Raw genomic sequence first — 17,420 nt, forward strand, 5'->3', positions numbered from 1 at the left:
TTACAGAAGGTGGTTTAGAGTAATATAAATTAAATATAAATATGTACAGTGTATTAGCAGTGACCTTATAAGAGAGGAAGTTAGATGGTTGGTTTTCACCGGAATGCACAGCTAGAGTTCAGTAGGGTGACAGCCGCAGGAAAGAACTACTTCTGAACCTGCTGGTTCGGGTGCGGAGAGACCTGTAACGCCTCCCGGATGGGAGTTGGGTGAGAAGGGTTTTTGATGATGCTGCGCGCCTTACTCAAGCATTGCTTGCCCTGGATGGCCTTGATGGATGAAAATATTCTAGTATTATTCAAAATATGACAATATTCCGAAGTTGATACAGGTCATGTAAACAGCATATTCAGGTTGGATCAGACCTTTTTCCAAATTAAGCATTTTCTGATTAAGACTTGGGATATTCCGGTATTTTTCAGGTTTTAGAGACATTCTTTGGACACGTATACAGCGCATTAAGAATATGCGTCTCAATCGGGATTTTTACCCCAGTTTAAGGCCTCTTGACTGTTTACGGCTTACGTCAGCTCTGTGCGTTGCTATGGTTTCTGTACACAAACCAACCAACCAACAGTTTGCAGGACAAGTAGTATAGATGCATGCCCAACACACAAACACACCTACTTTTAACCATTATGAAAGACTTGGATATCAACAGGTTTCTGGATATGCGCAAACATCGCAACGCCGATCTTTTCAGAAGGTAGTTGAAGGAATAAAAGCAGGAGTATGTGTTCGCAGGGTCGAACAAGTCCACCACCAGTGTATTTTGCACAGCTACATGGTACAGGAATATTTGTGGAATATTCACTTTCATCAGCCATGTAAACAGCATGGTCGGAATATCATCTTTTTTCAGAATAAGGGCAAAAAACGGAATATTATGTGCATGTAAACATAGTCATTGACAACAGGTAAAAGGTTGTGGAGTGATTAGACTGAGAAATAACAATTATAATTAATATTTTTGATAGTGGAAAGTAGCTACCGACATGGGTCTTGTGGAAAGAGCTTGACCACTTAGCCTGGGAAAACCCTGATGAACTTCTGGCAAATTTGAGATTTGCTCTGCAAGTCAGTCCGGCCAAGAGCCCATTCAAGCCCATTTCCAATTTTTCCAAATCCAGGCACCAATCACAACCGTTGAGGCGGGCTATACACAATGACGATAGTGCAGCAACGGCAAGCAGATTTTTATTTACATTCAACATGGCGCCCACCGAAGCGCATCATATTATGCCCACTTTCTCTGAATCTGTATAAGTGTGTGTTCTGGGAAAGGTTTTCCAAAATATTTGACAACTTGGCTGGCATGGCTCGCAGTCTGTCATACCAAAGGTGTTGGATGGGGTTGAGGTCAGGGTTCTTCCACACCGAACTGGAAAATCCAGACCAGTTCTTTGTTTATGGGGGTGTTGTTATTGTCAGGAGAGTCTTCCCCAAACTAATGCCATAAAGTTAGAAGCACACTATTGTCTAAAATATTATTATGACCAAGAAACGTCTCAAACCAAAAGTACCTGTATAGAAAGGGCCAGAATGTGTTGTTAGTTTGACAACAGGTCATGGAGTAATTAAAGCCAAAAAGTTGTGTGTGCTCAGTAAAGTTTCAAGGGAGTCTTTATATCAGATCATGATATACTATTATGTTTAAATGCCAAACAGTGTTATGTGAGGAAAGGTCAGTGTTCACCTGAATTGTTAAGGAATGATGAATGTCCAAATTTAATCTAAATCTGGAAAGTTTTCTTGCTGCATGTAGACCAAAACATAGTATGTTGTTTGTATGTTTCATCACGCATTGATAAGGAAGGGACAGCCTATAGATCCCAGGAGCTTTCATTAGTGCCTGTAATCAGCGTTATCCTCTGAGCTCTGATAAACAGTACTACTGGGCCTCTCTCTTTGCTCCCAGAGGGCTAATTACCATCAGAAACTGTTGATAAGTGTTTAGTTAGGGAGCCGCTCACAGTGGACTCATTAACAATCGCGTTTGTTTCAGAAACATTAACGCTCATTACGAGCTGCTGTGGCAACTGGAACAACATGAATGATGAAACTGTTGGACCATTAGGGGGCAGTGTAGTCCCCTGACAGTTTATAGTTTATACTGTTTTTGGCATACTGTTCACAACAAAGTTTCACAACGCAAAACTCTTGATGTTCAAGAGTGCACCTGGAGTCAGGCAGTTACCTTATTACCACTACATATCCCACGTTACACTGGTTTATAGTGTATAGCCAGTACTGCTCTTGGACAATCAGAATTATGATCATGTATATTGGTTAAGTATACTGACACAAGGAAATAAGCTGTTTAAGTGTTGGGTTGTTTTAGGTGTAGAGGGCTCTGTAGTACTTACAAGGGGGATGGGACTAAGGTATGGGGGGTCAAACTCAATTTCACTTAGGGCCACAATGGAAAATTAGAATCACATCAAGGGCCAGACATATATTTAGTTTATTAACATGCTTTTATTTGGAAAAAGTAAAATATATTCTCATATAGTCTTCTCACTTACAGTTTGGTCCACATAAAGCCCAAAAGATGTCAGCAAAACCATTCCCATCATAGAATTTAGCAATTTAAGCAAAACAATTAATTTTGATTAGCCTACATTTTTAAAAGTAGGCTAGCACACAGCCAACTCACAACAACCTGCTTCACAGGCCTGAATATGCAAACTGAGTCTCAAAGTCGGTAAATCTGCCAAATTCTGCTTTTAGTGTTGCGCATCTCTCTTAGGAGAAAGCAGTTGTGCGTGTTTGCCACTGGCTGTCAGGTCACATTACCACTTTTCATCCTCAAGGTTGACGAGGGCTTTTACCTTTTTTTATTTCATGAAACTGGTGTGTAATTGCAATTTGCTAACAGTTCCCCGTCTTTTTGGTTTGGCGCCCAACCAGGTGGGCCAATATTTATTGTGAACCTAAATTGATATGAGGCACAGATAAGAGAGGCCAGATTTTACCCGCGGGCCTTGACTTTGACACATTATGATGGTTTTCCAAGACCATTTCTTGGCTACAAAGGTGTGTAAGGTCCCCAGATCAAGTTCTCATCGAGTACAGTGAACACAACAGACTACAAATGGCAGCTTCAATTTTTTTTTTTTCAGAGACCAAGAAACCAACCAGCACGAGGCTCCATATTTACCATAGTTGGTTTTTGGCAGTTTGATTTAATATAACTTGTACCATGTTAGCATACACTATAAACTAAAAGTATAAAGGTCTTATGAAATAATGCAGGTAATGCTCATTTTGTACTTTGTTTTGCAATTGCATTAAATAAAGCAGTTTACATGTAGTGGAGCTGAGGCGTTTGGGCCCCTGTAGGTCTGGGGCATTTGCCTATCTTGACTGGTTGGTGAATTGGCCACCAGTGTATTTTTTGCAGTGCTGAATGTCTGTTGCAGCCTTATTGTTGTCCTGTTTGGTGCTGAGCCAAACCAGACTGTGATGGATTTGCAGGGAATTGACTGATAATGACTCACACTGATCTTCCTCACTACTAGATGCAACAAGTCCTCCAAGCCATACGACGACATGAGTCAGTGTGGAGTCAGTTTCTCAAATGAGTGAACAGAACACCAGGCTTTTATGCATCTTCAGAGTGACAGCACACACGCACTTGGATTATTATGACGCTACAATTTTGACAGGCAATCTGATACACATGAAGACAATCAGAGAAATGCAAGAGACATCTCGGAGCCATTTCGCCTCCTCCTCCCTGTACGACTTTCACCCCCCAGTTACATCTTAACTGGCATGGGAAAACTGGAGATAGTTTTAGGGTGACCTTGTAGCCCCTATCTGTTCAGACAAACAGCTCACATAATGTTCCAGACTGGACACCTCAGCAGTTTAAGCAGAAACTGAGATAAACTTTCTTTGTGATAGAATTAAAGTAGAAATAAAACATAAAAATATAAGGCATTATGCTTAAATGTAATTTTTTCCCATTACTTTCCACCCTTTTGATTACAACCCAATCACAATACACAAATTACTTTAATGATTATATCTATTTTTGCCAATAGCGTCTTCCATGTTTTTCAATTGTCAGAGCTTGCTAGCACTTGACAAATCGTTGGAAACAATCTTTACCATTGTTTTGGGTGTTTGTGTGTGTGTGTGTGTGTCAGCACTACCTTCCTCATCAGTTTTGGGACTCAGTCAAACAGAGGGACAGGTGTTGTTCTCTGTCTGAGGTTTTTTTTGCTTTTTCTTTGGGCAGTTACATACCCAATGTCCAAAGTCCTTGCAGTACCAACACTGGTCTGGGTTGTAGGGCTCAGCATTTTGCCCACGGTACCCGCCTCGGCCTCTCTGGCTCGACCACGTCCTTCGTGGGAGCGGCCTTTTTCGGGTCTGCGCTCCATATGTTGCCCACCAGCCTGTTGTAACATGCAGACAAACGCTTCAAACATGGTTTTCTCACGTACTCGTTGGTCTTTCCACCCAATGCAGGTGTGACTGATGTTGTCGGTCCTGTCCAAGTGTTGAGTCCGTGTCCTCTTCGTCCCTCCGTTTCTCCAGCTCGTCTTTCTGGTTTTTAGAGAAAGCTCAGAACATGGGCTTTGGTTAGAACTGATGAGGAGGTTATTGGTGTATGTGTGTTTTTGCATTCTTTGCCTGCCTCTGTCTTAATTTTGTCTTTTTTCATTAGTTTTCAATTTGACCGAATTTAAAGGAAACCAAAAAAATATATATATATTTTGACCAATACGGCAGACACTCTAGATATTCTGAACCACCATTTACCATCTCATCCACCACGGATCCCATAGGAGTGTGTGACCTGGATCTGCTCGATCCGTTACCCATCCTACTTACAATCGTCACTGTAAGGCCAGGTTTCTATCTTTTTTCGGAAAAACCCATGCACGAAAAAACCTAACAGTTTCTGAAAAAGCGTTTATTAGATTTACTTCAAAATCTAATTAAAAATACTGACATTGGAAACTGAAATAGGACAACCATTTTGGGGTTGTTTGTATAAATTTTGGGTGGTCCTTCAAATTTGAAAAAAGTCTAAAATTTCAAAATTAAAATTTTGGCCTTAAAAAGTCTTAAATGCGCTTAAGTACTGTGTTTTAGGTCTTAAATAATTTTAAACAGGTTTTAATTTCCCTACGTCCATGTAACGCGACCTATAAAGCTCATTTAAATTAGCCTGGTCCTACTATCCTACCTATTTCGTTTGTCCAGAGAGTCTGGCCACTCTCCATTAACAAGTGTTAACTTCCTTGAAGGCGGGTACTCTGCTGAAGTTTAAAACTATTGGATCTGCCCAGAGCCACTCTGGATCTGCCATAACCAATCGCTAACATTTGGTCGTGACGTCGGCTTAGCGTCACTAGCATTCGCCTTAGCCAACTCCTTCACCACTAACGGAGCGAGCTGGAAAATCAAACTGTTCCCGAACCCCGTGGGGAGGAGGGAACTCCGCAAAGATTGTTCTTGCCACAACGGACCGAATGGCCGCAGTAAACTGCCGTGACCTAACGCCACACACACACAGAACATCGAAGGTGTGTGTTGTTGTTGCCACAGCCAGAAGACACATTTAGTTTCAAATGAAGCTGGAGGCACCAAAAAAAAAAAAAAAAACAGCTGGCTAAACTACTTAAAAATGGCAGGTTTGTTCAGGATACCCCACTCTGTCGCTTTCACATCACCTTTTGGTATCGCCTCAGCTCGCTTGGAACCTCGACTGAGGTGGTACTAAAAAAAGTACCTGTTAGCACACACGTGTCAAACTCAAGGCCCGCGGGCCAAATCCGGCCCCTTGCAGATTTTGATCTGCCCCGTATATCAATTTAGGTTCACAATACATTTTGGCCTGCTTAGTTTTTGTAGCTTTTTCTGAAGTTTTCGTCAGTTTTGCAGACTCTTTTGGTGCCTTTTTTCCGATGTTTTTGTCACTTTTTACGACATTTTGTTGCTGTGAAGGGAAACTGTTAACCACTGAACCATCATTCTGACACATTATGAAGTAAACATGTGCTATGTGAAATTTTGGAAGTTATTATGCAAGTAGTTTATATAACAAACAATCCCACCATGACCTTTCCGGGTCGCCATACAAGCCTTATGACATTTGGGTTTATCTATGTTTTAAGCCTCCAACTTGGTGACATGCTTTGTGTGTCAGACAAAGTAAATACAAAATACCACAAATATTATAGAGTGAATGAGGCTTGTATGGAATTATGTTTGTTCTGAATGTGCTTGGAGAGGTCCAGTGCAGGGACTCTGGTATGAATTTTAAATGTCTTTACCTCCATCTTCTGGTCATTTTTTGTTACTGCAGGGTAGAGGTCCTGCTGGGGCAACATAAAGCCATATAGCAATAAAAGTAACTAGAACAACACACTAACAAACACGTATGAGAGAATTTGTTTGAGTTTTCTTTATCTCAAAGTTCTAGAAATATGTCTGCATATGTTTATAACAGTGACGGTCCAGTCTGCCCATTGAGCCACACATGAAATCAAACTATTTACATTGACATACAGACTTTTCTTGGTTAGCAGTGTGAAAAGCTGTACTTTATAGAGAAAGTGTGATAAAGGATTAGGGTTCAGTGGTCTGTTCATGTAGTTGGTAAAAACTTTGCCAAGCCAGAAGCAAAATACATTTCTGAGTTAGCATAATTGTAATCTTGAAAAAAACTGATTGCGTTTGCATGAATATCCATGAAGGATGCAAGGGAGTCAATTTGTCAATTAGTATTTTTAGTTATTTAGTATCTATATATCCCATTTGATTCTCTCTTAATTAGCAATCAAGTTTTAATTTTTGCACTGAGGTAGTTTCTATGTAGTCTATGAGGAACTGACAATGCAGAAGTAGGGTAGGGAATTCTGGCACAACTTTACCTACTTCCAAGGTGCATGGAGAAGGTAAATAGCAACACTTGACCATTATTGTAGCCTTTATCAGGGTAGAAACTCCTATAATGTACATCCTCTCATGCTGTCATGCCATGTTTCTTTATTCCTGCAAAGACGTCAGTGACCATTCTGGTGTATTCTACTTTTCACACAGCTACATATACTTTGTAACTTTAGTAACTCATCCGCAAATCTGTATTTTTCTACTATAGTTCTTGATCTGCATCCACAGCTGCTGTACGAGTGAAACAGTTTGAGGTAGATGTCTGCAGCAGCAGCGCCCTCTGCTGCAGACAGACCAGACTGCATCTCTTAACACTCCAACTGTGATAAACATTATGTTAGGGATCGGCAACCTTTTTAATATGAAGTGCCATTTTAAAATGGCCTTGTTATTCAGTGCTCCATAGAGCTAGCCAATCAGGGGCAGAATAGGGCGCATCTTCACGGAATGTGGATGGGGAAAAAGTCAATCAAACTACCGTAAATAACATATATATTGTATAAATAATAGGCTGTGCTTTTGCTAATGGATGGGAAAGAGGTCATTTGGCATGCGGATTGTAACATTTCCCAAAAACTCTCTTGCGCACGTATTTCTAGTGTGCCATTGTTGAGCTAAGTTTGCTGACCTCTGCAAAATGGGTTACCACCAGTACTTTTAGATATGTTTTCGTTTGCTATCCAACACCAGTGTTAATCTTTGCACATAATGAAGTTGTCTAATTATTTGCGCAGGCAGTGTGCAAACTCTAACCTGTTAACATGGGAGCCAAAATAAAAACGGACACGCCATTGTGTAGCCGGCCTTAGACTGCATGAAAAATACCAATTATTAAATGTAAATTCTGAAAGAAAATCTCTTCACAAACCTCAGAAAACAAAGTTGTTTTGATAAGAAATCTTTAATGCATTCTTATGGCATCAACAATGTGTCATGTGTAATAAATATGTCTTCTGACAAATGTTCAACACCACACAAACAGCATATATAACAAGAAGTTACAGTGAAAAAATTGGCATTTCTTGTTTTTACATTGTGAAGACTACATTTGAGGCATATAAAGTTTAATCCATTTGAACTTTTTTCACTTTAGTCCAAACATTTTCGGTTAGTAATCCCTTCCTTCAATTTATTAAATCATTGTGACCAAGATACTGATCGGGACATTTTACAGTGTAAAAACAAATGTTTTTGAGATTTTTTTCAAATTTGCAACAAATGATGAAGTGGAAGTCTTGCAGACTGATCTCATGAAGTGGCATATGTATGACACGCCAATTCTTATGGCATTATTGGCGTGTTATCAAGACGCATACTCGCTTTTTAGCGTGTTTATCAACGCCGTTTGGCCTCCATTGACTTACACTACCTTGCGATTGCGTGTGAATTGACGCCGTAGAGTGTAGTTTGAAAGGGCAAAAATCTGCGTAAGGAGGTTGGTCGGGGGGGATGGATGGACTTTCACCCAGGAGACCGGGGATCATGTCCCGTTTCCTAAAGTCAACCGTCATTTTCTTCTTTTCCTAAACCCAACCCATTCGCTGTATACGGCGCTCAAAATGCGTACAGATAACACGCCACTTGTAGAAAGTGGCATGTATGTTTACGTCTGCTGTATACAGCGTAGTCACACGCGGATAGCTCAAAATGCATACAGATAACATGCCACTTGGCTTAAGAAAGTGGGCGTGTATGTTTATGCAAAGTCATAAATCCACGTTGAGTCTTGTGAAAAGCAGATGAACTGCCCGATCTCCCCACAAGGCAACATAAAAGTTCCCTCCGTACAGTCCCTCCATTTGATTTATTTGAATACATTAAAGTCTGATAAATCTGAACATAAGATGATAATACTCCTTAAGGAAATTTCTTGCCGTGAATAACTCTGAGAGCACCATCATGATTATCACTCATTTAGCATCATAAAAGTTACAGTTTTCTTTAATGTGCATATACAGTGCATGGCTCAGTCATGGCTCGGTCATCGGTAACACCACCGAGTTACACTGGGGTTAGTCTATATCCATGATGTCCCCCTTCCCGGGATTGCTTTCATTCTGCCAGAAATTCTGCTGGATCCGCAGCGCTGTGAAGGAAGGTCTGGCAATGCGAGACTACACTGTAGTAGACTCATGTGGCTCAAAAACAGATAATGTGAGAGTAAAAACTATGCAGGATTTTCTCTGAATCATTAAACTGTGACAACAACCTCAGACAGTTGATCTGTTCTGCTGTGAACTTTTCAAAGTACAGTGTTTTATCATTTCATAAAAAGAAAGGATTTGTTTTAATAGAGCATTCCCCAGATCTCCAGCCAATTGTGTCGAAACACTCCGCTGTACCAGGAGTCAAAAACCAACGCTTTGTCATGGGCTTTTGTCATAAGTTACTGATGCAAAAAGTCTCCTTTAATGTCTCAGTCAGACGCGGCTTTCAACTGATTCCAATGTAATCCCATCCGCTGTGATATTTGATGCTCTCGGTCAATGTGGCGTAATTTTTCAACAGGCAGAGTAAAACCTTAGTTAGAGTTCGGCAAAGATCTAGGGTGGTGATTACAAAATTTCCCTCAAACTTTTTATCTTGTCTCGGTCTCGATCCCTCAAAGTCTTGGTCTTGTCTCGGTCTCAACACCTCAAAGTCTCTGTCTTTTCTCGGTCTCAACTCGTCAAAGTCTTGGTCTTGTCTCGGTCTCAACACCTCAAAGTCTCTGTCTTTTCTCGGTCTCAACTCCTTAAAGTCTCTGTCTTTTCTCGGTCTCAACTCCTCAAAGTCTTGGTCTTGTCTCTGTCTCGAGCCCTCAAACTCTTGATCTTGTCTCGATCTCGACCCCTCAAACTTTTTATCTTGTCTCAGTCTCGATCCCTCAAAGTCTTGGTCTTGTCTCGGTCTCAACACCTCAAAGTCTCTGTCTTTTCTCGGTCTCAACTCGTCAAAGTCTTGGTCTGGTCTCGGTCTCAACACCTCAAAGTCTTGGTCTTGTCTCGGTCTCAACCCCTAAAAGTCTCGGTCTTGTCTCGGTCTCAACTCCTCAAAGTCTTGGTCTTGTCTCGGTCTCAACCCCTAAAAGTCTCGGTCTTGTCTCGGTCTCAACTCCTCAAAGTCATGGTCTTGTCTCTGTCTCGACCCCTCAAACTCTTGATCTTGTCTCAGTCTCGACCCCTCAAACTCTTGATCTTGTCTCAGTCTCGACCCCTCAAACTCTTTATCTTGTCTCTGTCTAGACCCCTCAAAGTCTTGATCTTGTCTCTGTCTCGACCCCTCAAAGTCTTGAGCTTGTCTCTGTCTTGACCCCTCCATGTCTTGGTCTTGTCTCGGTCTCAACCACTCAAAGTCTTGGTCTTGTCTCGGTCTCAACCCCTCAAAGTCTCTTTCTCAACCCCTCAAAGTCTCGGTCTCAAACCCTCAAAGTCTTGGTCTTGTCTCGGTCTCAACCCCTCAAAGTCTCGGTCTCAACCCCTCAAAGTCTTGGTTTTGACTCGGTCTCAATCCCTCAAAGTTTCGGTCTTGTCTCTGTAAACTCTGGTCTTGGTGATGACTTGGTCACGGTTTAGGTGGTCTATACTACAACACTGCTAGTTAGCAAAACTCTTTTTGGGCCAGCGTTGGCATCTGGAATAAGACACTTCTATCCCTCCTTCCCTTTCTTCCTTCATTCCTCTATTCGTTATTCTCATTTTCTACCACCTCTCCCCCACCTGTTCTTACTATTACTATTTGACTGTATGTTAAAACTGTAAATATAAAAGTAGATTTCACAAATGAAACATTCACTTTCATTCATTGGTTGTTCGAGTAACAATTAAGTTGATCGACATTCAATTCAATTGAACGATGACAATTCTGATAATTGACGTTTAAGTCATTTTATCATATTCAATCTAAAAATTTCAGGTGATACAAACTTCTCCAGTTTGAAGAGTTGAAATGGGAATACGTTCATATTTCACATTTTATATACTGTACTAAAAGATAAATTGGTAGATAGAAAAAACTAATTGTTTTTGCAGTCCCAGATATCACAAATTTCAATGTGATCGATGATTTAAAAGCAATCTTGCATGCATTTGTAAGTTGTCAAAAATCACTCAAAAATACATCTTAAAAAAGTGTGGAAAACGTAACATGTTTAAACTTTAAGAATGCAGTGAGAGTTGTGTGTGTGTGTCTGTCTGTCTGTCTGTCTGTGCATGCATCTGTCTGTAAACTGTGTGTGTATGCGTGTGTGTGTGTGTGTGTGTGTGTGTGTGTGTGTGTGTGTGTGTGTGTGTGTGTGTCAAAGTGGTCAGTGGTTTTTCAGTTTTGATCATCACAAACAGATGGAAGCCTTTTAAATTTTGTATTCATCTTTAAAATCAAGTTTTTCGCCATCCACAAGAAAAATACTTTAACCAGCACTCATTGGAGTTTAGTTTAAGATCATGTTTTTACCAAATGGGATTTTGCCTTTAAGCTGCATAAAACTTCTCCATCGCCTTTTTTAAAAATGTCTTCAGAAAAAGATTTCACAAATTTAAGTGAAACTGGGCTCTTTAAATAAATACTTTTTGATTTGTAAATGCATTTAAAGTTTATTTTCAGATGTTTTAAGAAAATCGTATACCTGGAACTTTGGAGATAGAGAGACAAAACCCTGTGGAGTCTTTACCTGATTTGTTGCTTCCAACATTAGATATTCAGATTATATTTACGTTGCATCGTCTATTTTATTTCATCAAGTCTCAGACCTTTTACAGCTATATGCCCCCTCTATGTCACTCAGGTCTGCTCATCAGTCTCTTTTGGTGGTCCCAAAGACTAGATTAAAGACCAAACTGTGGAACGAACTGCCCTCCATATGAGGATGGCCGCCCCCACACTGCCTGTTTATAAATCACGCCTAAAGACTCACTTATTCTCACTGGTTTTTGACCCAGCATGAGTTTTTTTTTTTCTTGTTGTTGTTGCTCTCTGAGTATATCACCATCCGTTTATTTTTTCATATATATATATATATATATACAGTACAGGCTAAAAGTTTGGACACACCTCATTCAATGCGTTTCCTTTTTATTTTCATGACTATTTACATTGTAGATTCTCACTGAAGGCATCAAAACTATGAATGAACACATATGGAATTATGTACTTAACAAAAAAGTGTGAAATAACTGAAAACATGTCTTATATTTTAGATTCTTCAAAGTAGTCACCCTTTGCTTTTTTATTATATATATAATAATTCCACTAATTAACCCTGACAAAGCCCACCTGTGAAGGTAAAACCATTTCAGGTGACTACCTCATGAAGCTCATTGAGAGAACACCAAGGGTTTGCAGAGTTATCAAAAAAAGCAAAGGGTGGCTACTTTGAGGAATCTAAAATATAAGACATGTTTTCAGTTATTTCACACTTTTTTGTTAAGTACATAATTCCATATGTGTTAATTCATAGTTTTGATGCCTTCAGTGAGAATCTACAATGTAAATAGTCATGAAAATAAAAAGGAAACACATTGAATGAGAAGGTGTGTCCAAACTTATGGCCTGTACTATCTATATATATATATATATATATGTAAATTAATTTAATATTGTGTATCTATTTTACGTCTGGTCTCCGGCCCGCACACAGATTTTCAGCCATTCACAACTGTTTATCTCATATGGGGCAGGCTAGATACAATGACTAAAAATACACATTGTTGCACCCCCACGCCGGGGACACTACGGCGATCATATGTGGAACTTTCTGTTAAAAAAAAAACCTCATCTCTGCACGCTGTAGTCTGTTTACATTTGTCCGTCGCTCAGTGCTATGCCACGTTTCTTTGCCATGATTGGTTGTAGTTCTATCCAATTGCGTGCAGGTGTATTTTCGTCTACAGCCGTTGGAAATTGAACGTGAACTAAGATGTTCCAGACTAACTCACATTTGCAATTTGGTGTGGCAATGTCAGGCGAACGTCGGCTCCTTTTTGTCTGAATCTTACAACAAAATGTATTGATCTAAAGAGCTGATGAGTGTACTTTTTGATTCAAATTTCTCCATATTTGATGGGATGCTTTCAAGAACTTCAAAATTATCTGTGGCCTTTTGTGGATGATTTTAAACCTCACAATCTGATGTATCCACCTATCTGTGCAAACTTCTTTTGTGTGACCACGTCTCTTTAAATCCTCACGTCTACATTTTAAATTATGGTGGAAATTCATAATTTGAAAAGACACCAGATAGAGTATACTTTTACGGCAGATTTAACCTTTAAAACCCACCTGTTTCCAGAAAATTAAGACTGATTTTAGACTTAACGGAACGCTAAGCACATTATTTTATCGCTACTCGCTACCATCACCCTCTCACGTGAATCTCCAATGGAGAATCTTCTCCGTCAGATGGCTTTTCCCAGGATGAGGATGCTCATGAAGAAGACCAAAATGAAGAAGAGCCACATGAAGAAGCGATCCATGACTTTGGCGACCTTCCTCCACTCCCCAATGCGCAGCTGCGCCGCTCGTTGGTCCTGGTACGAGTTGGCAATGTACTCAACGTTACTGCGTAGTCCCTGGTGCTGGCACACACACTGGGTTCTCACAAAGATCTCCCTCCTGTTCCCTCCTACGCCTTTCTTTTCTTCAACATGCTCTCCTCCTCCTCCTCTACTGGCGCTTTTTGACTCCTCCGGCTTCCCTTCGTGTCCTCCAGCAGCTCCTTCCTCCTCCGAATGGTTGATGGTCACAAACAGATCCTCTTTCCAGTCCGTCTGGTTGGTCACATCCCGCTCCAGCTTTAGAGACTCCCCAGCTGCATCGTCTTCCACCCTCCCGGCCCATACTTGCCCGTTCACATCCCAGTTTGTTCCTTTGGTGTTGCTGCCATTGGCTGCCGGGGCTTCGGGCTCCTCCTGCGACAGAGGTTGCTTCCTGGACGCGGTCCTGCCGAGGCAGTTCTCACCGACCTCGTAGACGAAACAGATGCGGGCGAGGTAGTTAAGGATGAAGCGCTCGGCCCATTGTGGGACGGGACGAGCTTCAGAGCCGCAGTGGTGGATGTTCATAATAAAGATGGTGAGCGCTGTTGATGCAGTGACCATCGTCATGGTAGCAATGTAGTACTTTCCTGTTGAAAAAAGAAAATTGAAGATCATTTAGTGTTGAAAACGCAGTTCTCAATGTCCCGTAAAATAGCAAACGCACCTGCACCCATCCGTGCGCCCATGGGCGTGCTGGGCTTACAGGGAGGTGTGTTCAGGTGCATTCTGGGCGTGCTGGGCTTACAGGGAGGTGTGTTCAGGTGCATTCTGGGCGTGCTGGGCTTACAGGGAGGTGTGTTCAGGTGCATTCTGGGCGTGCTGGTCTTACAGCGAGGTGTGTTCAGGTGCATTCTGGGCGTGCTGGTCTTACAGGGAGGTGTGTTCAGGTGCATTCTGGGCGTGCTGGTCTTACAGGGAGGTGTGTTCAGGTGCATTCTGGGCGTGCTGGTCTTACAGGGAGGTGTGTTCAGGTGCATTCTGGTCTTACAGGGAGGTGTGTTCAGGTGCATTCTGGGCGTGCTGGGCTTACAGGGAGGTGTGTTCAGGTGCATTCTGGGCGTGCTGGTCTTACAGGGAGGTGTGTTCAGGTGCATTCTGGGCGTGCTGGGCTTACAGGGAGGTGTGTTCAGGTGCATTCTGGGTGTGCTGGTCTTAAAGGGAGGTGTGTTCAGGTGCATTCTGGGCGTGCTGGTCTTACAGCGAGGTGTGTTCAGGTGCATTCTGGCCGTGCTGGTCTTACAGGGAGGTGTGTTCAGGTGCATTCTGGGCGTGCTGGTCTTACAGGGAGGTGTGTTCAGGTGCATTCTGGTCTTACAGGGAGGTGTGTTCAGGTGCATTCTGGGCGTGCTGGTCTTACAGGGAGGTGTGTTCAGGTGCATTCTGGGCGTGCTGGTCTTACAGGGAGGTGTGTTCAGGTGCATTCTGGTCTTACAGGGAGGTGTGTTCAGGTGCATTCTGGGCGTGCTGGGCTTACAGGGAGGTGTGTTCAGGTGCATTCTGGGCGTGCTGGTCTTACAGGGAGGTGTGTTCAGGTGCATTCTGGGCGTGCTGGGCTTACAGGGAGGTGTGTTCAGGTGCATTCTGGGTGTGCTGGTCTTAAAGGGAGGTGTGTTCAGGTGCATTCTGGGCGTGCTGGTCTTACAGCGAGGTGTGTTCAGGTGCATTCTGGCCGTGCTGGTCTTACAGGGAGGTGTGTTCAGGTGCATTCTGGGCGTGCTGGTCTTACAGGGAGGTGTGTTCAGGTGCATTCTGGTCTTACAGGGAGGTGTGTTCAGGTGCATTCTGGGCGTGCTGGTCTTACAGGGAGGTGTGTTCAGGTGCATTCTGGGCGTGCTGGGCTTACAGGGAGGTGTGTTCAGGTGCATTCTGGGCGTGCTGGTCTTACAGGGAGGTGTGTTCAGGTGCATTCTGGGAGTATTGCTATCTTGAGGCAGCAGGAAGTGATCGTACCATTGACCAACAAAAACCTGGTCTAATATCACTAACGCAGCATTTCATTGTTATTTCAACAGAGCATTAGTAAAATGCTCCTAGGCTCGTGCACAGCAACGTGCACACTATGCTTGTTACACACACAGGGAAGCACAGCAGCACACACACACACACACACACACACACACACACACACATGCAGAAGATTACAAATAAAAATATTACGGTGCAAATCCTCCATCATAACAGCAATGCTCCAAGGTCCAAACACGCCTGGCTTTTAAAGGGAATGGGAGATGATCTCTGATTGGTTGATTGCATGTTACGCCCAAAACACCCCTCTGATTAATGAAGACACTAAGGACAACCCTTTAGGACCAGGCGCCCGGCACACAGACCCTTTTTACCACCATCAAACTAGCAAAAGTGGATTCCTACACACCCTAAACGCACCTGCACCAGGCGCTTCACCCCGTGCTCTTAGATCGTTAAAATAGGGCCCTTAAAGTCTCAAAGACAAATGTGAGCTTTGCTTCTCTGACCAATCTGTTTACTTGTAAGGAAAGTGTCGGATAACAAGAAGAGCCTTGTTCAGACTGCCAGCCCAAGTCAGTTTTTTGGCATTTCCAAATTGAGTCTGGACAGCAAAAAAACTATTAAATGCACTTTTGGCAAATCGGATCCAAACCATATTTGGAGGGGGTTTGAAATGCGATTACAGTCGGATTTCTACAGTCTCATTCCCAACGCTCTGGTTGGTCAAATCGGATTTCAAAGTGTCTTTTGCGTCACTCGTGAAGCTGAGGGTTATGTGCCTTTACTTATGCAAATAATAAAAAACAAACATAGAGGCTCTGTAGTCCGAACCAGCGTGAACCAAGAAGGCCTTTATTTACTTCCACATTATCAACGGCAGCACAGCTTTATTCTTTCCAGTTATACCTTTCACAATAAAATTCCAACTTAAATTTACTCCAAACATTTTGCTAAAGAGGCAACTCAATAAAATGCATCCTTGTGTCCTTTAAGGCTCCGACACACCAATCCGAGTTGGTCATAAAAGTGCCTCGAAACACACCGAAGCGACGCCAACTTGAGCGTACGTTCTGCGCGTGCGCAAGACATAATACGTCTCCATAACAGCAGGTGGCGCTAATCTGTATTGTCGCCCAAAAACTGAAAACCGGAAACGACGGAACATCTCTCTAGACCTCGAGACAACATTTTTATCTGACATGCAAAACAGCACAGCTGATCCAAGTCACACATTTTAAAACGGCTTAAAGATCTACTTTACTTTAAACTGGACAGAATTTATATCAGCAATAAACCCAATCTCCCAAGTATGTTTATCTTTAACAGAGACAGTTGGTGAGTTATGTGATAACAATCCGAGATAGTTCAAACTATTTAAGATACAACCGTTGTACTCTTTGTACCTCTTTAATGAGATGGAAACCGCTTAACTGGCTGTACAGAAAGTTCTCCGCTTAGACGTGAAGATTTAATTAAACTGCTGTTGGCAATACTGAGACCTGAATGCTGAACTTCTGAGAGATCATTGATTCCTGAGCTGTATTTTAAATAACCGCTGACAGGCCTAAACGACCTGCAGGCCTCCCTCATTACAGTGCTGTTAGCCAGGAAACATAAACGTGGTGTTTACTGTCGGTGGTAAAACTATACACCAAAGTTGTTAGAAACGAAAAGGCGCACACAGAACAACTGCAGATCTGCTTGCCTGGCAACTTTCTTCTCTTTCACAACAGTAAACAGTTTCTCAGCATACTCGACATTCATTTAAAATTCATAGTTCTTCCACTGACTAACTCATCTGATCTGAGGCCCTTATACTGCAGAGGGGAGGGAAGAAAAAGCATGGATACAACAGCTGCAACATATCAGCAACATGTCGCAGCTTTTACCCTTCAGACTCGTGGTTTAATGTGTACGCCAACTGGAACACAGTATTAGATGGGGGATAACTTTCCTATCTGCATCGGAAGTGTGTCGCTTTGTGTATCTTGACATCTGCAGCTTGTGATCAGCTTGCACCCACATTTT

The 17,420-nt window shown here is 42.1% G+C and overlaps 1 protein-coding gene across 1 annotated transcript in view; it reads right to left on the minus strand.

Annotated features, from left to right (window-relative positions):
* Positions 1 to 12,448: 12,448 nt before the first annotated feature.
* LOC114566836 (neuronal acetylcholine receptor subunit alpha-10) overlaps positions 12,449 to 17,420 on the minus strand; it is a 32,823-nt gene continuing 27,851 nt past the window's right edge. The window contains exon 6 of the mRNA XM_028595621.1: positions 12,449 to 14,011. Within this exon, the coding sequence (XP_028451422.1) occupies positions 13,284 to 14,011 (728 nt within the window). The 3' untranslated portion in view covers positions 12,449 to 13,283. The remainder of the gene's footprint in view (positions 14,012 to 17,420) is intronic.

Source organism: Perca flavescens, chromosome 13 (assembly GCF_004354835.1).
Source record: "Perca flavescens isolate YP-PL-M2 chromosome 13, PFLA_1.0, whole genome shotgun sequence".
In the NCBI taxonomy this organism is placed as follows: domain Eukaryota; kingdom Metazoa; phylum Chordata; class Actinopteri; order Perciformes; family Percidae; genus Perca; species Perca flavescens.